This window comes from Ursus americanus, chromosome 7 (assembly GCF_024610735.1).
Source record: "Ursus americanus isolate L20-20 chromosome 7, mUrsAme1.1.p, whole genome shotgun sequence".
NCBI classification, from domain to species: domain Eukaryota; kingdom Metazoa; phylum Chordata; class Mammalia; order Carnivora; family Ursidae; genus Ursus; species Ursus americanus.
The window spans coordinates 84,883,744-84,907,925 of record NC_142133.1 but is presented as its reverse complement, the minus strand read 5'-3'; the positions used below and the strand labels follow the sequence as shown (position 1 = coordinate 84,907,925).

The 24,182-nt window shown below is 48.9% G+C and overlaps 1 protein-coding gene across 1 annotated transcript in view; it reads right to left on the bottom strand.

The window, feature by feature from the left end:
• LOC123786598 (myelin transcription factor 1-like protein) overlaps positions 1-24,182 on the bottom strand; it is a 307,765-nt gene that overhangs the window by 23,549 nt on the left and 260,034 nt on the right. Inside the window, exons 8-10 of the mRNA XM_087863207.1 lie at positions 22,974-23,329; positions 5,046-6,017; positions 594-728 (exon numbers count right to left, since the gene is read on the bottom strand). Coding sequence (XP_087719333.1) covers positions 594-728; positions 5,046-6,017; positions 22,974-23,329 — 1,463 coding nt within the window. The remainder of the gene's footprint in view (positions 1-593; positions 729-5,045; positions 6,018-22,973; positions 23,330-24,182) is intronic.

Genomic DNA, 24,182 nt, shown 5'->3' with positions numbered 1-24,182 from the left:
TGTGCTCCTAATAAATCACATATTCTCAGAACCCAATCAAAAAGAATGCGTCTGATCTAGACCCACCCGGTTCCACCCTCCTCAGGTGTGGTGCTGTGGAAACGCTGGGACAGTCGTGACATGAAACAGACTTTACAAGCAAAATGCAGTAAAATACAACTGTCAGTGCTGGATCTCATCTGTACGGAAGTCTAGATCATTGGGCAAGAGGACGCTCAGGGACCTTTCTGTCGGGGATTCATGGGCGTTCAGCTCTGCAGGGTGGGGTAGAGACTATCTGAGTTCTCTTGCGTGGTTTGTGAGAGACGAGGCCCCCAGCAAGTGAGAAAGGAGAGCGGGAGCGGAGCCCCAGCCCGCCTGCTAGGGAGCCGTGCTGCGGGAAGCAGCGCTGGGGCCAGGTTGCTGTTGGTGGTCCAGGGCGTCCGGTGGGAGTGGCACGGGCAGCCCCTGCACGCTGGTCGGGACGAGAAGGGGCGGGGAGACGAGGTTCGAGGCTGGGCTGCACTGACATGGAATGACAGAGGCACGTGGGCGACACAGACAGAGCCGTGGGCGTGTGCACCCCCACGGGCATTGGTGGGACACGGACTTACTTTCTGGAGGGACCCTATCTTTGTGCGGGCATCCGGACAGACTGCGGTGATGTGGGTAAAGCCCAGTTACGTGGCCGGTTCCGTCACACCCCGGGGTGGGACACTTGCTTTCTTTCTTTTCTGCTCTCGAGGGATCTAAAAGCGACAACAGGTGTCAAGAGAATGAATGTTTTACCCATCCAAGACAAAGCTGATTAATTAACAAGCTGAAGAGACCTTGATAAATAAAAAAGCAGGTGTCAGGGGACAGGCTGTGACATAGACCTGCATAGGTACTTCTTTGGTTTGGGGAGATGTTTTGACCTTAAACAGTGTAATCATGAATCATAAAATATTTCTGCTTTCTTTGCTGGTGGAAAAAAAAAGGCTATCCCTACCTTAGCTCCTGATTAATTGTTTTCCCGTGTGTTACATGACAAGCTGTGTTGCTCAAAGAAATTAACGTAAATAGTGATGAGACAGTGACCTTCTCAGAGAGCAAAACCACTCGGCGACCCTCCACAATCGCTCTGTGAAATTTAACCGGGGAGCACGATGCCATTCGAATACTCTGCCGTGCACGTCCCGTCTCACTGAGTGCTCTAATCGCTTACACTACTAGGTGCAAAATTGTACTGCTGTTGGACGTTGTCATCTCGCAACACGGTTCCACAGCACACTGATTCAGAGATTTTCTGAAAATAAGCTGAACTCTTAGAAGGCACTGTAAGCAAATGACCAGAATGGTGGAAATCCCACCCGACTGGGGAGATGGGCAATTAAAAAAAAAATGTTTCAGAAGCTGCTGGAGCAACCATTTGTCTTGATTTCTTCATCTGTACTTGGAACCAGAGGAAGGATCTTGCAATGCTAAGCATGCACACACAAAACTAAGAGGTAACGGTTTTATGCAGCCCTGTTTGCTCTCTGCAACACCAGCTGAGAAAAGAGCAGAGCAGACCTTTGGTCCACACTTGAATGCCAAATGCCAGAAATGCAATGCTGTTGCTAGTAAAATTATTTCTATATCCAGAATTGACCACAACAGTTTATCAACGTGCAGAAAATAGCTCCAGAAGATACTTCTAAGATAAAGCTCAGACTGAGTAGTAGTGTAAGCGGGCAAAACATTATTTTTGAGTCAGTTTTTGAAAACCAGTTGCACAGATCATCAGTTAATAGCAACTATGCTGGGTTGGTCCAGGGAAGGCGTGGTTAACATTTCCTTAGGGGTGTAACACTTTCCTATCCATGTCTCATGAACCAGGCCAATCATGACAGTGAGAAAATGTATGTTTTTTGAACTCTTATGGACTTTCTTCTGAAGTCACGCATGTGAACTTCAAAGAGACAAAGGGGCTCACAGGAGTATATAAACAAGTTTATGTTTATGTAAAACCTCACCCCTCTCTCTTTCTCAGCTAGCGCTTTATTCTAGGTAATTCATCTTCCAGGTCCTGGGTCTGTAAACCAGTGCCGTGCTCGAGGGGCACACCTGCATGCGGCTGTAAGAGTCTCCAAAGACGACCTGGTAGCATGTTGTTGCGCTTCTGTTTCTAAATATCTTACTGGAGCTTCTCTTACACATGCAATCAAAAAGCCTAGCATTTTATTGCCTATTGGGTAGTTTCATAATAATATTAGTATGATTTAATTAACGTACGTATAAAATAGTGCACAGTAACAGTTTCATTATTGAAGATCATAAGCTAAATGTAATAGCATTTAAAAGGTTAAAGAAAACCTCAATTGTAACTATTATTCATCATTAAATGACTCTTTTTCACTCGTACACTTAACAGCTTCCTAACAAGTTATATTATATCACAGATTCCCAATGTGTTCTGAAGTTGAGTGCAGATCTGTATAGAAACCCGTGGCTCAAACAAGCTCAGTTCTGGAGGGCACAAGGGTATAATCTCCTCTCGATGCCGCTCGCCTCCGCCATCCCCTCCCCCGGCATGCTGATTTCCGGAAATCCCAATTTATCTTGAAGGTAAGCATTCAAGCAAACACAAAACAACCAAGCAAGCAAACAGACCAGTAATTCAACTGAAAACCCTGCAAGAACATCTAGAAAAAAAATAAAATGTGCGTTGGATTTAGCTTGCTCCCCTTCCTCCCTTCCAAGTGGATGCTTGAGGAGCAGACAGACAGAGGAGTTCCATGAACTTCTTTTGTTTTAGCTCAAGATTTTGGAAAGGGTACTCATTTATAACTTAAATAATTTTGAGAAGATTGTGTATAAATGAGAATTGGTATGATAAAATAACGAGTCTGGAAATAAAGATTGTTGATACGCTATGTGGTCGTAGGACTTGTCCATTGGCCGTGCTGGTCAAATGTCACATAATGCGTTTTTTTAACTAAGGAGGACATTAATCTCCTTGGCCCACTCTGGTGTCCCTGCTTGGTTTTATTTAGTTGGTTGTGAACATACCTACAGATATCCTGAGAAGAGACCTGGGAATGAGCTGGAACACACACATGGAGGAGCTTTGCTCCGAGGAGGAAATCTACAGAAACTGGTAGAGTCAGGAATCAATGCTTTCTGACTCATTTGGAAGGTCCAAACCCCAACCCTTCCCCCATTCCAGGGAAAAGCACCTCTCAGGTTTTGCTGTTTGTTTCCACCCCTGCCCCATTTACTGAAGGGAAGCAAGCGGTTTGAATTCCATTCCTTGCAAGAAACAAAATAAAACAAAATAACAATAACAAAGCAAAATGAGTAAGAATCTCCAGAAAGCTGCTGGGTGTAAGGGAGCCACAGAAGGCAAAGAAGCCAGGGCGACACAGAATCTGCGATGCCCCGTGAGCCCACACGTTCCCCAGGCACAGTGCCGCATTCCTCGCTGCCAGCTCCGCCATGAAGCCCACTCTGCAGACTTCTAACGCGGAGGCCCAACGTGTACTTGCCCACTGAGCCACCCGTGAGAAAGGACACTGTGCTTCCTAAAAATGCTTAGCTCCTCTATGATTCTCAAACATTCAGCTGAAGAGTTCTGACAGGTGGCACCACAGTTGTGAACACACATGCTGTTTCGTAGTCTCACTGCACCCAAAGCCAGCCTGACGCTCCGCTGCGCTAGACCGTGTCGCCCCTAAGAAACGACCTTCCTCGTATGCCGCACCTCCCGGGTCTCCCTTCACCTCCCGTACCGAAACGGCGGTCAGCGCTCAAGCACCTGAAATATCAAGAGCCCGACGGGCCTCTGGCTGGGGTTTGTCTCCAGCGGGGCTTCGGCGATAGTGATGCCTCGGGGCAATGTGCGCACACTGAGAGGAGACTACACACCTATGTCACAACAGAGCAGACAGGCTCTCTGATTGTTCGAGGTTTCTATAGCAGCTGATTTTCAAACCGAATTCCTGAACCTCATCATCAGATCCACAGTGAGGAAACTCAGTCTTTATAAGGAATAGAATACAAAATAAAACAGAAGATCTTTTTTGGTACTAACATGGAAGTGTTTAAGGAATTGCCAATTTCACTTTTGAAACTGCTTCTGACTCAGTTCTTGTAACCGAGATACCCACAGTCTCAAGGTTCTACACGAGGTTGAATCATAAGCAGCTTGTATCCCAAGTGGACACGGCGTTGGCCGTTCATTCAGTGTATGTTTACACACTTTGTAGATGTACTGACTATACACGTGTATGTTGAAATATAAAGATATATGCAAATATTGGCCCCTACATTTCATAAATGAAAATCTGCTAAAACTCTCCTGTTGGATGGTTTTGAGTATTTTTATCATAAAGGAGGCACCACAACTGTTTCCACAATGGAATGGAACCAGTAAGCAGAAATGAATATGGTAAAGAAATTACTATTGATCTCAGCTTAGGACACACCATGCCTTGCATAGCAAATGGCTCCCGTTACTTACTATCTTAAGATAATTAATGTGCAGTCATTGCCCTTGTCTTATGTTATCGGTCATTCTGTTACTGTTCAATTTCTATCGGGGTGTTTTCTATGGGGGGGTTTCATCAATAACTGTCATTTGGTGATAATTTTATAAATCATGATGCCACCTATCCAATCCAATATATAAAATATGTGTTTCATCCCTGATTGGCTAATTTTTGTGTAAGCCCTTGCCACTCCACATAGACTGTGGCTCATTTGTCAGAACACAGGCTTATTCTAATGTTTCCTATCACGTGACGTGTTTGCGCACTCGCCCTGTCTTTCCAAGGCAAGCGTCTCCTGCTGAAATATCATGTTACTCATCTGCTCTCATTGTAGGACATTGAGCTGCTTTGTGCTTTTCCCAGACAAATATTTTATTGTGTTTCTCTCCAGAGACACAATCACAAACTAGAATTCTGTAACCAACTCTAAGAGATTTGCATTAGTGATAGGACTTAGCGTGATGCCCACGTCATTTGTGGACCATCATCGGCATCTTTCACCCTAGCTCCTGTTTTCATGAGGCAACTTACGTTAGGTAGAAATATTACCTTTACCATAGTATGGCTTTTTGACATGGCTGTCACTGGACTTAGGCTTCCTCTCCTCCCCGGGAAGCTGTCTTGGCGACTGCTCCTCGTACGACCGCACATTGTCCCGCCTTCCGGCCTCCATCGCCATCTTGTCCCTCATGGCCTTTGCTCTCTCTGTTTCCAAAGCAATGGCTTTCTCCAGGAGGGTCAGGTTTCCCTTGGTCATGTCAAACACCTCCTCAGACCTGTCTGAGTTCACAGAGGTGGTGTCGTCGTCTCGTTCGTGATACCCGTCCTCCTTTGCACAGCTGGAGAAAGTTCTAGACCTGGGGCTCAGCTGCTCCTCGAGCCGCATCAGGTTCATCATGTCGGAGTAGTTCCTATCCGGCGTCCTCCCCGCGAAGTCATCCTCTTGCCGGACATGCTGGCGGATGTTCACGCTCTGCTGCTGGCTCCTGTCCTGCGGGTTTGTCTCGCTCAGTTTCCGGGCCAGGTCGAAGCACTGATTCCTCAAACACTCCAGACTGCTCAGACACACCTCCTCGTCACTCTCCTCCACCATCTTGTCCATGAGCCCGTTGTTCATGGGCTTCCCCAGCATCACGTAGTTCATGTTTCTGCCGTCCTGCTGCGACAGAGAGTCCGCGTACGCTCTGTCGTTGAGGTTCTCCGAGAGCACCACCCCGTGACCTTGGGCCAGCAGCTTCAGGGAGTCCACCGTCTCTCTCACCACGTCACTGTCCAGGTCCAGGCTCAGCTCGCTCTTCCGGCCCAGGGTCTCATTCCGGTCGCTGCCGTCTTCCAGGCTGGTGGAGGTGTTGCTGTTCATCTCCGACTCGGTCCTGGCCCGGTAGGCCGCGTCCTCAGCGATCTTGCCGAGGTTCAACAAGGACTTGGCCACCAGCTCATCGTAATTGTCATACTCCTCGTTGTTGTTGTCGTCTTTCTCTGCGTCTTGCATTATTCGAGTATTGTGACAGCTCATTTGATGGTCTTCTGCAAAGAAGATAAAAAAAAGGGACAAAAAAGAAAAGAAAAGGAAAAAATGGCTAGAACTTGAAGTTTAGTTGCAACAGCATGGAAAGCAAGTCAATTGCACGTCAAACCCTGCTCACCGCGTACTAGAGACTTAAGTCCCGCGTGCAGATTGGCTGGCTGTGTGGCACAAAGGGCGCGGATGGCGCTAAAACCAGGCAGCCACAGGAAGCACTTGCTAGAAACTATCGATTTCCTTAATTATTCTTACAAAAGCCAGTATATGTGGGAAATGTAATTTTAAAATATTAATTTTTCATTCTAAATTTTACAAGTGACTTTTATTTTTTATTGGCTTTATTTATTTGTAGCCCAAGCAGATGCATGATAATTACACTCATCCTATTACCAGGCTTTCTAAGAGTTCATGAACTTCACTTGATACCAATTCTTAAACAGATGTTCGCAGCAATTGCTTTTAAATTGTGTGTTTTCGCGGGAATGCAAGCCTCGGGCTCACGCAGCGATGCCACCACCTACACTGGGCTTTCAGCATCGGAAGCACACGTTTGGGTTGAATTACGCTATTCTGAGTGTTCTACCTTACAGATAATTTATTATAATCCACAGTGAAGCAACAGGAATGCATAGTAAAAGTTGAGAAACTGAATTGAATTAATGGTAGTTCCTGCATGCATATCTCAGGTTTGACAGAGAGAGAGAGGAGTGTGTGGTGACCCGACGCTGGCACAAGGCAGGACTGGGGTCAGTGGTGCACCTGTGGTCCGTTTGCTGTCGCGGTTAATGGGACCACGGCACCCCGGCATTTGCCCGCCTCCCAGCCTCAGGAAAATTTTGGTGAGCTGGCAGAAATACCGTATGAATGAACATTATGTCTAATCACAAAAAAGGATTTAGGACAACTCGCTAAAATAACACCATGTTAAAAATTACATAAAGCCCCTGTATTTCGCCTGAGATGTATCCTGTTTAACGCCCAGGGACTACTTGGGGCGTGGTCTCTCTCCACTGTGTTGCATGGTTGCTTCATGGGTATGGCAAGTACAGGTACTAACGAGTGGGCTCCGAGAGGCCCCCTCCCCCAGCCCTTAGACTGGGTTTAGTTAACCGCATGCCACTATCACATCTGGCTTTTGTTTCTGTGATTAAAAAACTGAAGAAGAATTGCTCTGTCTTATCAATGTGCTGAAGAAATGAGGTGTATTGATTAGCACAAAGTACCTGTTTGCTAACAGCTGAGTCGGGGTGCCCCCGGGGCCTCCGTGATGGATTTCGCGCTATTCCCTCAGAAGAGGCGTTGGTTGGGGAATGAGGTTTGGGCACCAACACATCGATAATAATTTTTGCTGGCCCATATAGCAAATCAACACATTTTTAAAAAACTAACACTCCTTTCTAAGTATCAGCAAGTCAAGTTTGCCGTATGTTAGTCATAGAGCCTCGCTAGTTGTATGAAACAAATATTGTCTCTTTCCTGGATAATCCCTATACATCCTTTTCTTTAGTATAAAGACACACGTGTTCCCAAAGAGCAGCAAGAGGAAAGAAAGCTGACCCAGTGAGCACAGTCAGAAATATGCCGGAAGTATCTGACTGGCAAGCAGACGGTGCCCTTGGCCGAGGGCTCGAGGTTTCAAGAGTTGAAGGCAATCCCGTTCTACCGAATTCTTGAAAATATAAAGTTATATTCTCCTCTCAGTTTACACACTTTGATTTCTATATTCATGGGCTGTGGTTGGAGGAGCAGTCCCCGGGGGGCTGGCCAGGCCCCCACTGCACCATGACTGACGACTCTGAGGTCAGCACCACCGTGCCTGCAAAGAGCCAATCGTGACATGAATCTGTACGTACGTTTGAAAACACAGAAGCACATGAAACATCTCGGGGCATTTTCCAAGATGCGTCAAAGAAGAAACCGTGGTCAGGTGGCATATATTTGTTTATGATTTTCTCTTAACTTCCTCTTGGGAAGCACATCTTATCATCCTGGAGAACTCGGGAAGGAGGAGATGCATGGAGGTGTGAACAGGAAACGGAATGCAGGTGTCCCCCCCTGGCTCCTTCTTACACTGTGAGAGAGGCACACTCGGGACGTGGCAGCGATCCACTGTTTATGAAGCTCTTCCCCTCCCTACCACATTTTAGTTTTATGTAATTTCGGTTAATTCTCCACATTCTAAATCCTAGGGTTACCTTCAGTTCATTTGTCCCAAGTAGGAAATGGTTTTGCTGTTGTTCTGAGCTTGTAATAGCCCCTGTGCCCCCTCCGGGCCACCCAGGGAAGACGCACGCCTTGCATTTCTGGTGGCCGCCGGCACCTATTCCTCTCTCACTGGACTCCTGAGCTACCCGCCCCCACGGAGGTGGAACCGCCAGGTGCACTACCCTGCAGCCTGGCCACCACATACAGGGAGGCAGAGAGCAGCTGGGGGAACACGGACAGCACCACTGCCTCCAGTGTGCCTTCCAGCTTTGGGTTCTAACAGCGGGCTCAGCAAGAGCAGATTTTGTGCCCTGCTGTTGCCGGCCCGTCAGAGCGAAGATCAACGTGGAACACAAGAATACGAGCTGGTCCAGGTCACTGCTCTGCAGCTCACCTCTTGTGTGGTGCCGGGGGCACTGCAGGCCTGGCCTCTCTCGGAGGGCTCTTACAGGAATCTCAAGGGTGTGCCATGTAAAGACCCTGCATGGGGACGGCGCTCCGCACGTGTGGTGGCTGGGCTTCCCATGGAGGTGTCAGGGGACATGAGCCTATCTGGGAACAGGCGAGGGAAACCGTGTTAGCATCTGGCTATGCAGCCTACTGCAAGGTGTGGCTCTTCCTCCAAGCTCCCGTGCTCAGTGTCGTCTGTGGCTGTGTGGCTGCCATTGGTAAAGCTGGTGGGTAGAATGGTGCCAGGGGCCAGAACTCCTTGCAGGTTAAGGAAATTTCTCAAGTTACTGGCATTTAACTATTTGAAAACCTACGTGAAATAAAGTCAGCTCTTCATTACGTGGGCTGATGGAGGGCAACCGTCCGTCAACCCATCCACAAGCAGGCTCTAAATAGCCACCATGCCCAGCCTCCTGCAGGATCCAAAATCATTTGTGGGGAGCATTTAGAATTCTATCTCTGGCTATGGGTTTTCAGGCAATTTACGCTTCTGCTTCTGTCGTGCTGAGGCTCCTAATGGGTCACATGTGGAAGTGGGCATGAAGCACGCGCCAGACTTCTCTGTGCTGGTTGGGGGCTAACCCTGGGGCATCGACAGTCCACAGACAGAATATGCAACCTTGAGAACTTCAGGACCCAACTGGACCCGTTCTTCACGTGACCAACGTTCTACCAGGAAGAATGTGTACATGTTGGAAAAAGTACAGGCTCACATGCTAAATAAAAGACTATAACTACTTAGAGGTTTGGGGAGGAGAGAAAAGAACCTCAGTTTTCTTTTTGTGGTTTGTCTGTTCTAAGTCTGTGTCCTGCAAAGCTGCGAGGTAACGGACATGAGAAGGAGCTGCTGGCGGGTCGGTTTTCACGCTGTGGTGGAGTGAGGAGTCCGGGGTTGGCAGGCAGAAGCTGTCCGTGGACGGGCCCACATGCCCTTTTGGTGTCTCCGTGAACTTTCTGAAATGTCGTGGGTGTGAATTTTATCTCCCTTGAGTCGGACTGTTATAAACAATTCATCCTCTATAGTTACCATTAGGAAACCAAAAAAGTATCCTAGACAAAAATCATGAAGAAGAAACAGGGTTTCTTCTCCACCTTCACAATTACAATTTGATGTGGGTAGAACTCTGTGGATTATGACGTTATAATTACCAGTACCGGCTTTTTTTGGTATGTTGTCTCTTAAAAATACGTCTGAGACACAACTCTGGATTCTTTCAACATCTAGTCCTGATTGTGTTACTATTTATTGTTCTTTCTAGCCTTTCAAATAAGCCACCGGCAGGCAAATACACAACCGATCTAAAAAAAACAAAAACCACCAAAACCAAGAAGGAAAACCCAGAAGAATGATCAGAAAGAAGAGATACTGTAAAAGCTGGAGTTGCTCTAGACTTCTCCAGGTCACAGGCGATGGGGTCTGGGTGTACCCCCCCCCCCCGCCATGGGTTTCAAGCAATGAAGCACCATTGTTGCATATGATGGCATCGTTACATGGGTGTTTCTTTTTGATTACAGAAATAAATGATTATCAAACCTTATTTTTTACTTGGAAATAGAGAAGGGTGGTAAAATCTTAGATCGTAACGAATTTATGCTGGTGTTTTAACAGCCGCTGTAACTATAGGGAAGAGGAAGGGGTGGGTGTCATCATCGATGCACAGGGAAGCCCAGCTGTTCCTGCGTCCAGCAGGTGGGGTTGGCTGGCAGCTCAGCTCACTGGCTCCTCTCAGCCCTGAGCGAGGCATGCGTTTGTCCTGAGCCAGGGGCGGGAGCACCCTCTGCAGCAACGGACGGAGCCCAGGGAGCCACGCTGCTGCTGACGGACGGAGCAGGAGGCCATCCGGGATTCTGTGCGGCACTGTGTCCACTTGGGCAGCAGCTGGCCAGTGCGGTTCTCACAACCAGACCCGAAGCTCCTTCTAGACTCTTTACAGCCAGACCTTGTGCTGTTCGTAAACACGGTTCCCATTTTGTGCGTTGGTTTGGGATGATCTGAGGGTTTAGTTGTGACACAAGCCACGGAAGGCGGTGTGGATTGTCAGTGTGCTTAACCTGTCAACTCCTGGGCCTGACCAGTGGAATTCCGGTCCATTCAGATGTGAGGTTGTTAGGAGATGAGGAGAATCCCGGAATGACCACTGGATTCATAACACCGTATTCCTGGAAAGCATGAGGGAATCAGGCAGGTGGGCAGGAGGGAAGGGAGGGGACACCCGGTGGTGAGGCTGTGCAGGGGCTGGGGAGGACCACAGGGCAGGCGGAGACCACCTCAGCAGTCTGCTGACCATGACCTTCTCCTTCCACGTGAGCCCTGCAGCCAGCCCACTTCCTGAGCCCAGGTTGAGTGATGTGAGCTCCCTCCCCTCTGCCTTTAATCTCAAATACCCCAGATGTACCTTGGGACAGGTAGAAGAGAAGTGTCCCACCTGCCCAGGTGCTGGTCAGTCCAACAGCCTCTTCCCCCAGCAATGAGCCCCGGGGCCCCAGCACCCTCCCTGAGGCCTCACGCTCCATCCTGACAAAGAGGGGCTGAACCGGAGGGCCTCTCAGCCACTGAAGCCCCCTCTTGAGCAGGAATGGCAGGAGAATTTCTGACCTGAGGCGGGGAGGGAGGGCTGCCACGCACATTCAACCTGAAGACTCCAAATCGTCACATTTCCTAATCAGGGTCCACTTGACAATGTTGTTTGTCTTATTTTCAGTTTTAGGGGAACTTTCAGACGAGGTCTGCCTATATCCACAGTCTAAGCAGTGGCTTCGGGGTGACCGGAGGCTAAAATTATCCAAGCAGAGATGTGCACTCATGACTGCAGGCAGCATGAGCGTGGAAAGATGCTGCCTCTTCCAGAGCCCAGTGGCCGCCCCCAGGGTCGTCTCTTAGGATCACAGAATGTTAGTGCAGGAAAGAGTCACAGATACGATTGCGTTGACACTTTCCCATTTGAAGACACGTGGGTCCAGAGGGTTGAGGCATCCTGTTTGTGTCCCTGTGCCCTGAGAGTGCTTCCCGCACCCCTCACGACGCTGCCCCCGCTCTCCAGAACATGTGGATATGCTGGGGGTTCAAAAATGGGCTGATCTCAAAGATCAGTTATCCACGAGAGACAAAGATCCGAGTGAGGAATGCCTGTCTCTGCTTCCAGGACGAGAGGCATCTCTTGGCCCCCATGCTTCTGTGCGGGTAGGTGAGCTGGCTGGTGAAGGCTCAGTGGAGACCCCCAGCAGGACGGCACGCCGACTCACAAGGAGTACCTGCTCCCGGACTTGAAGGAGTGCTCGGAAGGGAAACAGAACTTCGCTGGGCCGGGGGCACTGAGTTCACTGATCAACGGCAGATCTTTCCTAAATTCACATCTAATAGGAGCTCTGACTCCTGGGTGTCCTCTGTTCGTAGCACAAATTGTGAGTGTAAGGCTTAGGGCAGAGCGGCGGGGCTGGCTCTCAGGCCACCCCAGTGGCCTCGGAAAGGGCCCTCTCTTCTTCCGTAATTAATTTGTCTCTCATTTTGCTCAACAGATGCAGACATGGTCTGGTTCTACTTTGACTTGTTTTTTCCTTTCTCTTCCAAACCACAGGCTGCTTCTCTCCCACAGCTGCTCGTCTGCAGCCCCAAAGCTTCAAGCACTCGCTATGCACAGGAACGGGGGTCACCTGCATAGCACACGCCCCCGAGCCGCTACGGCCGCTGCTGGCGGCATGACACACCGGGCACACACCCACAAGCTCTGCCGGTGGCCATGGTGTGGATGAGGACGTGTCTGAACTTTGTCCACACAGACTAATAAAATACTCAAAGTCTTGTTCAATTAAAGTGTCTTTCAATTAAATGCTTAAAATGAGGGATTGAGGGGGCGCCTGGGTGGCTCAGTCAGTTGAGCTTCTGACTTTTGTTTTCAGCTCAGATCATGATCTCAGGGTTGTGAGATCGAGCCCCGTGCTGGGCTCTGTGCTGAGCACGGAGTCTGCTTGAAATTCTCTCTCTCTGCCCTCTGCCTCTCCCCGCACTCACACTCTCTGTCTCTCTAAAAACAAATAAATTAAAATAAAATAAGTGAATGAAATCTGACATATAATTTCTCAATTGATTGTGAAAAAATATTTGGAATTAGTTGAATTTTGTTTTTAATTAAGGAAAGTAGATACCGCGTGCCCGAAGTAATCTGCCTCCACCATGTGGAGGAAGCAGGGGGACCCCCGGGCCAATGTGGGAATCAGTAGCGACCTGCTGTGGTCTGTGTGTGCTGCGCTCTGTGTGGGGAGAAAGGCAGCTAGGGCAGGCTGGGGGTCCTGCTCTCGTGGGAGAGCTCAGCATTCCCAGAGCGGAGAGAGGTGAGAGACGGCCTCCGGCCTTGCTGGCCTCACACTCTTCCTCACCTGTGTGCTGCAGGTGCGGTAGGTGGCGAAGCGGGACAGACACCCGGAGCCATTGCTCTTGCCAGGTCGGGTGACGGACCCAGGCTCCTCGGCATTCTGGGCGCCTTCCCGGGGCCCTGTCCTGCTGGGTCACCCTGGTTCGTCCACACACTGGCTTCTTTGCTCTCGATCAGCTCTTATCACTGGGGAGGGGATTTGGTGGATGGCTGCAAACACCCACAATGTGTATTTCCAGCCCCTTTTCTCTGAACTGTGTGTTTGTCTTCTGTGGCTGTTCCTGGGCTTCTGTCTCCTTCCCATGAACGTCTGTACCGTTAGCAGCTCTCCTACTTATCTGCCACAGGGGCTGTTCACTGGGCCGGGCTGGGCTCCGCACCGAGGCATCGGCTAGGCTGTCTTTGCAGCCAGACTGCTCTCGGCAGCAGGAGCGGGTGCTTCTCTGCACCCAGCTGGGTCACGCCTGCTGCCTACCCACTCGGCGTGCACGCACAGCCCCTGCATGACACGGGCAGGCTCCCTGACAAGGGAGGGTTTACTGATCTTACCTCCTGTCTTGCCCCCAAGCTCTCCCTGCGCCTGAATGACAGCACTTCCTGCACCCCTCAGATGTGCGCTGTGCAACCTGACGGCGACCTATGGAGCCAATGCTGGTCAGGATTCAGAACTGCCAGCACCACTGGTGAAACTGCAGGATACAGGTCCCACAGGGTAAACTGAGGCACCAAAGAATGCCCCTAACTAGGAGGGATGTAAAGCTCCAGCAGCCTTTAGTTGGCTTGGGTCAAATACTGGCATTTCTAGACATCTTCTTCAAACTGAAAAACACACAAGCTTTGGAGAGGACGGTGCATGAGGACGGTCTCTCAGATCAGAGAGTAGTGTGATGGTCACAGCTCTCAGGGCCTGGGGGACACGGACCCAACGCCGCTCAGCTAGTCGTCCAGCCATTACTTACTGAGCACTTCCTAGAGCAGAACAATTAACCAGGCATGAGTTCTGGGGGCCATGGAAGTGACATTGCTGGGAGACACGCAAACAAACGGAAAGCAAGTGTTAGGGCCGTGGTCTGTGGGCTGAGGGCAAGGAGGCCTCACGGGGGCCGACGGAGGCAGGACACGGTGCCTCAGGTGTGGAAGCAGCAGGGCCAGGCGAAGGCGAGCTTGGGCCGAGACTGGAAGGAGAGGAGGGGGAGCAGCCGGCTGGCAAGACCCAGGAAAGACGTGGTTAACATTCTGTAATTTCATTAGTTTAAATTAATGTCATACTAACTCCGATTTATGTGTAGATAACCACGGGTGGCTAGGGGCTACTGTGTTGGCAGCACGAGGGGAGAGCAGGCATGGAGCTCTGATTTTGACTCTGCAACGTACAGACAGGCACACCTGGTTTCGAGGACACTGCGCCCCCTACAGATTGGAGGCCCGTGGACACCCCACGGCCAGCACGGCAGCCGGTGCCAGGGTTCCCACAGCCTCTGCTCATTTCGAGTCTCTGCGTCACATTTGGTGATTCTCACAATTCTCAACCTTTTTCATTATTCTAGTATTTGTCATGGTGATTGTGATCAGTGATGACAACCCGCTGGAAGCACAGATGATGGCTGGTGTGTTTCAGCAGTACGGGATTTCTTCGTGAGTGTGTGTACGTTGTTTGTTTACACGTGATGCTGTTGCACACTTACCAGACCACGGTGCCGTGTAACGACGGCTTGTACGCGCCCGGGAGACCAGACAAGTTGCTCGACCAGCTTCGCCTCCGTGGTCTGGAATGGGATCCGCAGTATCTCGAAGGGGTGCCTGTGTGTGTACATGTGTATGATTTATACACATATTCATGCAACACAAAATCGACGTAAACCATCCATCAGCCGACCAGCTCTCGTGACGTCTCATGTCCTGCGGTGGCTTCGTGGGCCCTGCACCCTGGTTTTGGAGTGTGATCGATACGCTGGTCCTGAGCATGAAGCCTGAGAAGCGTGCCCGGTTTGTTCACCTGATTCGTGAGGGCCAGAGCTAGACTTGTTCTTTGCACGAGCAAATCTCCAGTATGTGGAACGCGGCGTGGTATGCGGTGGGGGCTCCAAGGACGTCTGTAGCTGCAGTGAAAACTCAGTGAGGGGAAGCGGAGCTGGTGGGCAGACACCTCTCCCGGTCATCACGTGGAGGGGAGGTCACAGGGCACGTGCTGGACCCCTCAGCCCGTCTGCTGTATGGCTCTGCCCCTTGTCCAGCCCATCAGAAAAGTCAGAAGTCCTGCCTCACACTTGAGATCTTCCCGTCACGGTGAAGATACCCCACGTGCGGAGAGGGAGGAGGGGTGAGGGAGCAGGCAGGGTCAAGGCACCCATTAAAAATCTTTACAAACTGTCTGAGGACAATTTCTGTCTTATTGATTTTAGGTGCTGCCCATTGTGTAAGCCAAACCATCCTTGAAGAATTCCCAGTAAGCCAAATGAGATAAACTGAAGGAAAAATAGGAGTTTTCACAAGGGACCCAGGTTACATAATGACTTGTAGAAATTGTGAGTTATGTTCCTTTCTTATTTTTTTAAAATATTTTTTCTTGCCATGAGAACTTTTTTTAAAGATTTTATTTATTTGTCTGAGAGAGATCGAGAGAGAGAGCGCACACAAGCAAGGGGAGCGGCAGGCAGATGGAGAAGTGGGCTTCCCACGGAGGAGGAAGCCTGCTGCGGGACTCGACCCCAGGACCCTGGGATCAGGACCTGAGCCCAAGGCAGACGCATCACCCACAGAGCCCCCCAGGCGCCCCAGTTATGTTCCTTTCTGACAGCGTTTGTTCATGAGGAATATGTGTATGAATGAAGCTTTGGGGGCCTTTCTACTTGACAACATTTTAGGTCTCTGGCTTATCTACTTAAAAATAAGGTAGTCATACCCTCCACCCAGAGCAGGAGCTATAGGAAGTCAGCAGCTCTCAGACGGAAACAGACTGACCACGTTAGCCACCGCCTCCGCCGCTCCCCGCCTCCTCTCTGCCCTCTGTCTCGCGCACACATGCGCACACCGCAGCTCACAGAGCTTCCAAGGGTTACGGATGGACTGGATATGCAGGTGCTGCGCAGGCATGTCTGGCTGGGAGGGAACTTCAGTGACTCAAGTCCCTGTTCTTCATTCCTACTCAACCATGGTTAATGCCGGTTGGACGGAAATAATCTGACCTGTTTCTAAAGGCCCTTCGAAAATGAGAATGGCATGACAACTTTCGAGGGACCTAAGTTCATCAGTCTTCAGGGTCTGGAAATCTTGTTCTCTGAGCCCAGGTCCTGAAGGCTCTACTTAGCGTATAACTTCTAGTTCTGCCCTTTGTAAAGAACTGCAATCTAAATTTTTCGTGGACACACTGCTCTTTTGTATATAGAATGCGTTTCATTCAGCAGGAGGTGCTGTCTGCTTAGTTTCTGTGTCCTCATGGGACCCCACGCACGTCTGGGTGTAGGGAAAGCATGTATCACTTTTGAAATGGGCTGTCTCTGTGCTCAGAGTCCCTTACGTCAGTGTGGCCTTGATGCGCACAGTATGTCTGCTATGCACGGCCGGGACCTCGGGATCAGGATCGTGGAAGGGCTTGAGTAGATGCGTGGGGGAGCAGGGCCGCGCGAGGAGCACCCCTAAGGCCAGCCGCTGCTGGGAGCTCTGAACTGCGTCCCTCCCTCCATTCTGCACATTCTTTCAGCTTCCAGACAACATAGCAAGCTGGGCGAAGGGCTGGTGCTGCCTCCTGAGCTTGGCAGGCAAACTGAGGCCCACAAGGGCAGTGACCCACCCAGGACAGGTATTACCCCAGGGCCAGAAAACATGCCTCCTGCCTGGGCTTTATTGTACTTTGAATAGCTGGCATTTGGAATAAAACTTATAATAAGAAGAGAAAACACATAAGCTGGTAATTCCTTCAAGTGGACCTTAAAACAAATCGAGTAGAAGTGTGTTAAATCTATTCTTTCAGAGCCTTGTTCCTCATTCTTATGTAAAGAAAGGTCTTTCCCCAGCACCTGGTGCACGTCGCTTGCAGCCTAAACGCACATGACGTTACATCCTCGGCAAGTTCCTGGTTTGGATTTCAGTGTCTGAAAATTCATGAAATACAAGCTATAATTATGTCTTACACTCATGCAAAATAAGTTTGCATGAAGAAAGTTTAATTTTTATCACAGACTTCCACCTAGAAATGTCTGACTCTGGCTCACTCGTTTCCAAGGGATCGAGCTGGACCCTCCAATGCATCTGCATGCTAAGCCTCCCGAAAGAACGCTTCCATGGAGGTAGGGAGAGCTTAATTGTTAAGATGACAAAAAATCATCACATTCTTTCTCCCAACTGTGTCCACAGCCGTTCTCCAGTTGGAACCTTGCATACCGAACACATCATCTTTGTTTCTGTGTTGGTCTCAGAACTCATTGCTGTTTCTGCTGACGGCGGCAGAAAACCGGTTCGCTAATGGTGATTTTCAGAGTGTGCATTTCAACTGCTTCCTCATCAGGGACAGCGCCCTGCGAGCAACTTAAGAGGGTAATTAGCTAATCAATATAAGGACAGCATCCTGAAGGGAGTTTGGGGAAGTCGGAGGCCACAGTGCAGACTCCTCCCCACCTTCCTTCTGCCTTTGTCTCAGAGAAATTCGGGCCCATCTATTGCAAGTTGTCACGATGCTTTAACCACGTCAGGCCTCCTGCATCATCCTGTTTGACAGAAAAGACACCCTGCGAACATTGCAATTAAACAAAAAGTGTTTCTTTGAGGAGGCATTTATAAGGGTGTGTTTTGTCCTGAATTCCCTTCCAAGGACGGGGAGTCACTGCAGAGCACAGCCTGAGAGCAGCTCCAGGTGTCACGCAAGGGTGGTGAGAACACTGCAGAGGCAGATCTGGCACCGTGTGGCGATTGGACAGAGGCCGGGCAGCGCTGAGGGCGAGCAAGACCCAGTCGGCTGCGCACCTCACAGTGTTATTCTGTCTCTGGTCCGCGGGCTTCACCTCGCCTCTGGTGATCATTTCCTCCATCTGGAAGGTTCTCACCATAATTATTCACATTCCCCCCAAACCAGCCAGTCCCTCCATCGCCATGAGCCCCCGAGACGGCCCCACACAGATGTGGGGACCACAACACCCTCAGGACTGGGAGGCGTCTGCGGTTTTTCTAATCCGACCAAATGGTCAAGGGAATTGTCCCTTGGAGCCAAATTATCCAAGGCGGTCCCAGGATTCAACAAAGAGCAGCAGAGAAAGGACTTTACATTTTTACAGATGTATTTCAGAAACGGGTATGTTAGGAAACAGTTATGTGTTGAAGACGGCTGTGAACACGAGCATTTTCTCTAGTCTGGAAAGCAAGTTGCCATGTTCTTCCTCATGGAATTTTCTTTCTTATTAGCAGGCAGATCCACACACCATCATACAGACACACATATACTCCCACAGACACCGATGGTATAGACATGTGTGTGCATACCACTTAAAGTTGAGTTTTTTTTAGTGGGATGAACTATGAAATTAAACCATAGCTTATGAGGCACTAAGTGACCACGTGATCTAAATTTCTCAAATCGTAAGAATCCAAAAAGATATTTACCACAGGATGTACAAAATCTGCTATCACACAAATCTATGATCCCCGAGTACTAACTTTCTTACCTTTAGTATAACAAGGGGACTTCTGTTTAGTAAATGCAGACTAGGCCACTGCAATGTATTTTGAAAATAAAATCCTCCATGCAAAAGACCAGGCCAACTGGACAAAATATAATTCTGATGAATTAAATTTGAATTTAATGTAATCTTAAATGAACTACTCAGATATTCTTCCCTTTTGTTCAAACAAGCAAAAAGTGGTAAAAAGAACACGAGCAGAGTTCGACCACATAACCACCACTTACTGAAAATCACGGAATCTTTCTGGGTCTGACTTTCTAGTGAGGATGGCAATGAAATGGTTTCTACCCATCTCACACAAGCATCGAAGATCCAACATAACCCTGAACCTCAATACAGCTGCTGGGTATGTGCATTCTTAGCAATACTTTGTTCATACGTAACTAGCATGCTGGAGGATCCTTGGAATTAAAATACACTTCTAATTCCCAGGTTATAAATAATGGTCCTTCTATAATCTGGGGGCCTCTGTTGTAATATTCTGGGGGGTTCATCTAAAACAACACCTCCCGGACTGCACAATCCAATTTATAATAGAGCATACACTGCGCCAGATCAAACAATGATTCCATCCCACGAGCAGAAATGGACAGACTTTCACCTGCTCGTAAAGCTGGTATCATGTGGCCCCTTCATGATGCCCTGCTTCCTCGTGTTAGATGCTGCTTGTGGGTGTGCACGTGTGTGAGCCAGACTCTGGGCATTGTCTGCAATGTTCTCGTCTCCCTGTGTCACGATTGCTTTGTTTCTCTGTTAACTGAAGTCACTGTCTCTGCCTCTATCTGATAAGGTAAAGGCACCATCCGTCTTGGAGAGAATCTGCTGACGGCTCAGGGAGATGATGGCCACTGAGAGCGGAAATCAAGGAACATGAAAGATTGACTTCAAGAGGGTGACCCAGAATTCCGACCACCAGACAAAAACAGACAGTCCCCGCTTTTCACAAATGTATGATTTCTGCCAAATCCATTCAAGGAGTGGACAAAGGCACCACTATGGGATGTCCTGTACTCGCAGTGCGTTTCTTATGGTAAAGATGTCATTATCATGGAAGGAACTCACATTTGTTGACCGTGATTCTGGCACTAAATTTACCAGGAAGGTAAAACATAATGTATTTGATAAGTGAGAACATGGAAAGAGGAGATTGACAGATATATGAATGCTTGGTCAGCAAAGCACTTGGCCAACTGGGGTCTTGGAATACGTGATCATGGGGGTCCTCCAACAGACTTCTCTGTATTATAGCAAATCTCAGTGAGGCAGTCTCTAGATACCAGGCACCTGAGGTGATTTCTTCTTAGGAAAGATACTTTTGCTTGACTCAGAAATCGAGCAAGCCTTTGGTGCTTCCCTACAGAGAACCAGCAGCGATCGTCCACATGGACCATCACTGTTTGATCTCAGTGACTCATCGGGACCTAAGACTCATGCAGGAGCCCATCTGAAAGGGGGTAGATTATTACACTTTGCTGCCAAGGACACTCAGTGAATTGGAGGTATTAGTCTTATGATAAGCAGATAGCCTAATGATTGCATAACATTTCGCCATGGCTGAACCCTTCTTTAGTGGTTCCAGTGGATTCCTTTAAAGTTTACACAATAGATGATTCTAGAAGGTGCTTAGCTGGGGAGCTGGGTGCTGAATATGAATTCTGAATCCAGGAATCTGACAAATGATTATTTATCCTCTTAATGGGCATTTGGCTTCCAACTACTTCCCTTGTATGCTTCAGATTCTCATTCAGTGTTTGCTGGGCACCATGCTAGATGGGGTCCTGCAGTTAGACACTCCGGGCCTGCACCACACTAATGCAACCATTCATTTCATGGTTCTATCATACATCACTTATGCTCACTTACTTGGATTTTTCTAGAAAAATGTCACTAGTTTTGATCTGTTATCTCACTTTTAAAAACAATTATGTTCTAAGCATTCAAACTAGAATAATAATTTTTTTAAAAAAACCCTATCTCAATGTCCATAAAAGCCAAGCTGTGGAAAGACCCGAGATGCCCTTCAACAGATGAATGGGTAAAGAAGATGTGGTCCATATACATAATGGAATATTACTCAGCCATCAGAAAGGATGGATACCCACCATTTGCATCGACATGAATGGACCAGGAGGGGATTATGCTAAGTGAAGTAAGTCAAGCAGAGAAAGACAATTATCATACGGTTTCACTCATATGTGGAACATAAGCAACAGTGCAGGGGGGAAGTGAGGGAATACTGAAGGGGAAGAAAGAAGAGAGGGAGACAAACCATGGAAGACTCTGGACTCTGGGAAACAAACTGAGTGTTACAGAAGGGAGGGGGGCGGGGGATGGGGTAACCGGGTGATGGGCATTAAGGAGGGCATGTGATGTGATGAGTACTGGGTGTTATACAAAACTAATGAATTATTAAACACTACATCTGAGACTAATGACGTACTGTAGTTTGGCTAATTGAATTGAAATAAAAAGAAAAGAAAACCCTATCAAGTTGCGTCCTAAAGCTATTCCGTTAGGGCTCTGCTATGTCACTTTGTACTTCAAAAGTCGATTATTTAAAATAAGAATCTAAGTAAACTAAAATTGGAAGTTTAATTCTAGCAAATGGAGAGCAGAACCTAGAATGTGGTTAAGAGCCTTGGTTAAATTTTGCGTATTTGCAAAGCTCTCCCACCAGAGCCCATCCCACACAAACACCCACACTTTGAACCGTGCTGCCCACTGCTGTCCAAGCACAGAACGGGCATCCGGAGGAGTGGGGATGCTCACACCATCTTTGTAAGAAGCTACAGTCAAGTGACAAACCAGTGACCAGCTTCAGAAGTTAATGACTTCGCCCCAAACTGCACACATTCAGGAAAGTGTTCACAAGTCACAAGTTCACAAGTGACAAATCGGTCTGTTTTCCAACGTCGCACACGCCGTGTTACAGGGAGGTACTGTCTGTAATTCTCGGCATGCAGCTCCGTCTCATCAGTGCCACTGGGGTCTGGGCCCACAGTCCATGCAGCGGGGCTGGTGGTGCCTACGTGCGTGTGCTCTGATGCATGCCACCATGCTCCCAACACTGCAACAGAAGAACCATCTTGGGACCCCACCCATTAATGTATGGAATCTGTGAGCACACGTGTATGCACATAGGTGTGTACAGACACGTGCTCACACCAGCGCGAACGGAACGGTGACCTGAACCTGCTCTAACAGTCATAAATTCAGGTTTCCTAGGACAAGCCAGCATGACTTCTGAAGGAGAAACATTAATTTCTGTGTGCCACGCGGGAGGGCAGCAAGCAGCTCTCTGCACTGGCTGAAGCACCTGTCCTTCCTATCGAGACACTAGCTCTCCTAGGATTCAGAGCGTTGAAGAGTTTGAGCCCAAGCAAGAAGCATAAGAGAAAACACTCCCCTTGCTTTTAAACACATTTGGCATTTCTCTGAGGCAAACTTTAAGCCAATAAAGGCTAAAATCTAGATTCTTCAGGAAACTCCCACCTTTTTCTAGAAAAGAAATGACTTTTAGGGAAAGGATTATCTTTCAAGTCATATTTATGAATCTGACACTAACAGAAACCTGGATATAAAAGCAAAACCATCTTAACTCTATTGCCCAAAGCACGGTCACCACCCTGGGCACCACGACTTTACAAGTATGCCTCACTCACAACACTGGACGCCCCAGGTCAGAAACACTGTGGTTCTTGGACACCAAGCAGATGACGGGTCAATGAACTATTTCATTGCAGCAATATTCCACCCCACCCCGATCCGTGACAGAAGTACGGCTTCGGCAATCGACAGACAAGACTGACAGCCCCGCCTGGTACCCCAGGGGTCCTGCCGAGCTCCCAGCCCCTGGGAAGGCAAGCAGCGAGGCACCCCCACCCCACCACTTGGGCCGATACAGTACGTCGTGGGAGCATCCAAGAACACGTAAGGTTAAAGACCAGGTGTGCTGCCCTAAGTTTCTGGATAAAGCAGCTAAGGTAAGCTAGTCAATTGTGCACTCGGTGAACACCGGGGCACATCAGTGTGGAGCAAGCTGACCTTGAGACAGCCTCTACTGTCTGGCAGGACAAGGAAAGGAATGCTTTCAAACCAGTGCTAAGGACACATGAATGGATACTCGTTTCAGCCTTGACCAGGCAGACTTATTTCATGAACAAGCAATCGGGAACATGTCCTGAATAGCAACACTGGGATCTCCACATCGACACACTGGCCCCAATCACCACTTGATGCGTGCTACTATTTTAAAGATTACCATTGTCTTCCTCCTCTTCGTCGTCGTCGTCGTCCTCCTCCTCGTCCTCCTCCTCGTCCTCCACATCCTCCCCATCCTCGTCGTCGTCGTCGTCCTCCTCCTCGAGCTCCTCCTCTTCCTCCCGGTCCCCCTCCTCGTCCTCCTCGTCCTCCTCCCTGTGCTCGTCCTCGTCCTCCGAGAACTCCTCCTCCTCGTCCTCCTCCTTCTCGTCCACATCCTCTGACCCCTCGCTCTCATAGCACTCATCCACCGAGGAGCTGTCGGCTTTCACGGCAAACGGTTTCCGCTTGGGGGCAGGCTCTTGGGGCTGCTTATCCTGTGTTTTTCTTTTTTTAGCCAAGGGGCAGCCATATACGCTGTGGAGAGAGAGATAGAGAGATCTGTGTCACTATCTTTGGAGGTTAGAGAAACAGGAGCCCTGGTCAAGCGAGCTAAGGCTTAGCATGAGCGCCATCCACGCAGGGGCGGGGAGGGTCTGAGCACCCGTGCACACACATGCGCACACATGCGCACACACACGCATTCCCCTGGTCACCACCACACTAGTCTCCCTTCCCAGCTCTTCCTTGCGGCCACCCCATAATAACGTGGAGGTCCCACGCAATTCAGGAGGATGGTCTGTGAGGCATGGCCTCCAAATCACGCAGGTGGTGACACAAGTTCACTTTCTTAAACGTCTGGCCAAATGCGCATTGTGTGCGTTGTACATCTTACAGGAAGACTTAGTTCATGCACAGTGAATGAATATACACCCACTCACGTGAAACATAAAAATACGTGTGTGTGAGAAAGCTCTCTATTCTGCAGACAAAATGGCATCTGTAAACATGATGAACAACTCGAAGACGAACTGTGAGCCCTGCTGCTGAGAACAGCCACACAGTTTAAACATGTGAGGAAGATCGTCAGTCCCATCTCAACTTTACACAAAACAAACTCAGTGTTGGAGTCCCTAAATCATGCTGAAATTGGCCCAGCTTGGGTAAGATCCTTAGAGCAGGACCCCAAACCTTTTCTACCAGGAAGGACAATTTTCCAAAGTGACGTTGCTAATTATGGTTCTTGTCTTCCTGGGATAAACCCCAAGGAATAAGGGGGGAGACACAGAGGTTCACAGACAAATGTTCCTTTTGTCTAAATGAGATGTGTGATCTCCATGACTGACTAACAGTCCGTAGAACCCTGATTAGCTTGTTTTTGGACTTGAAA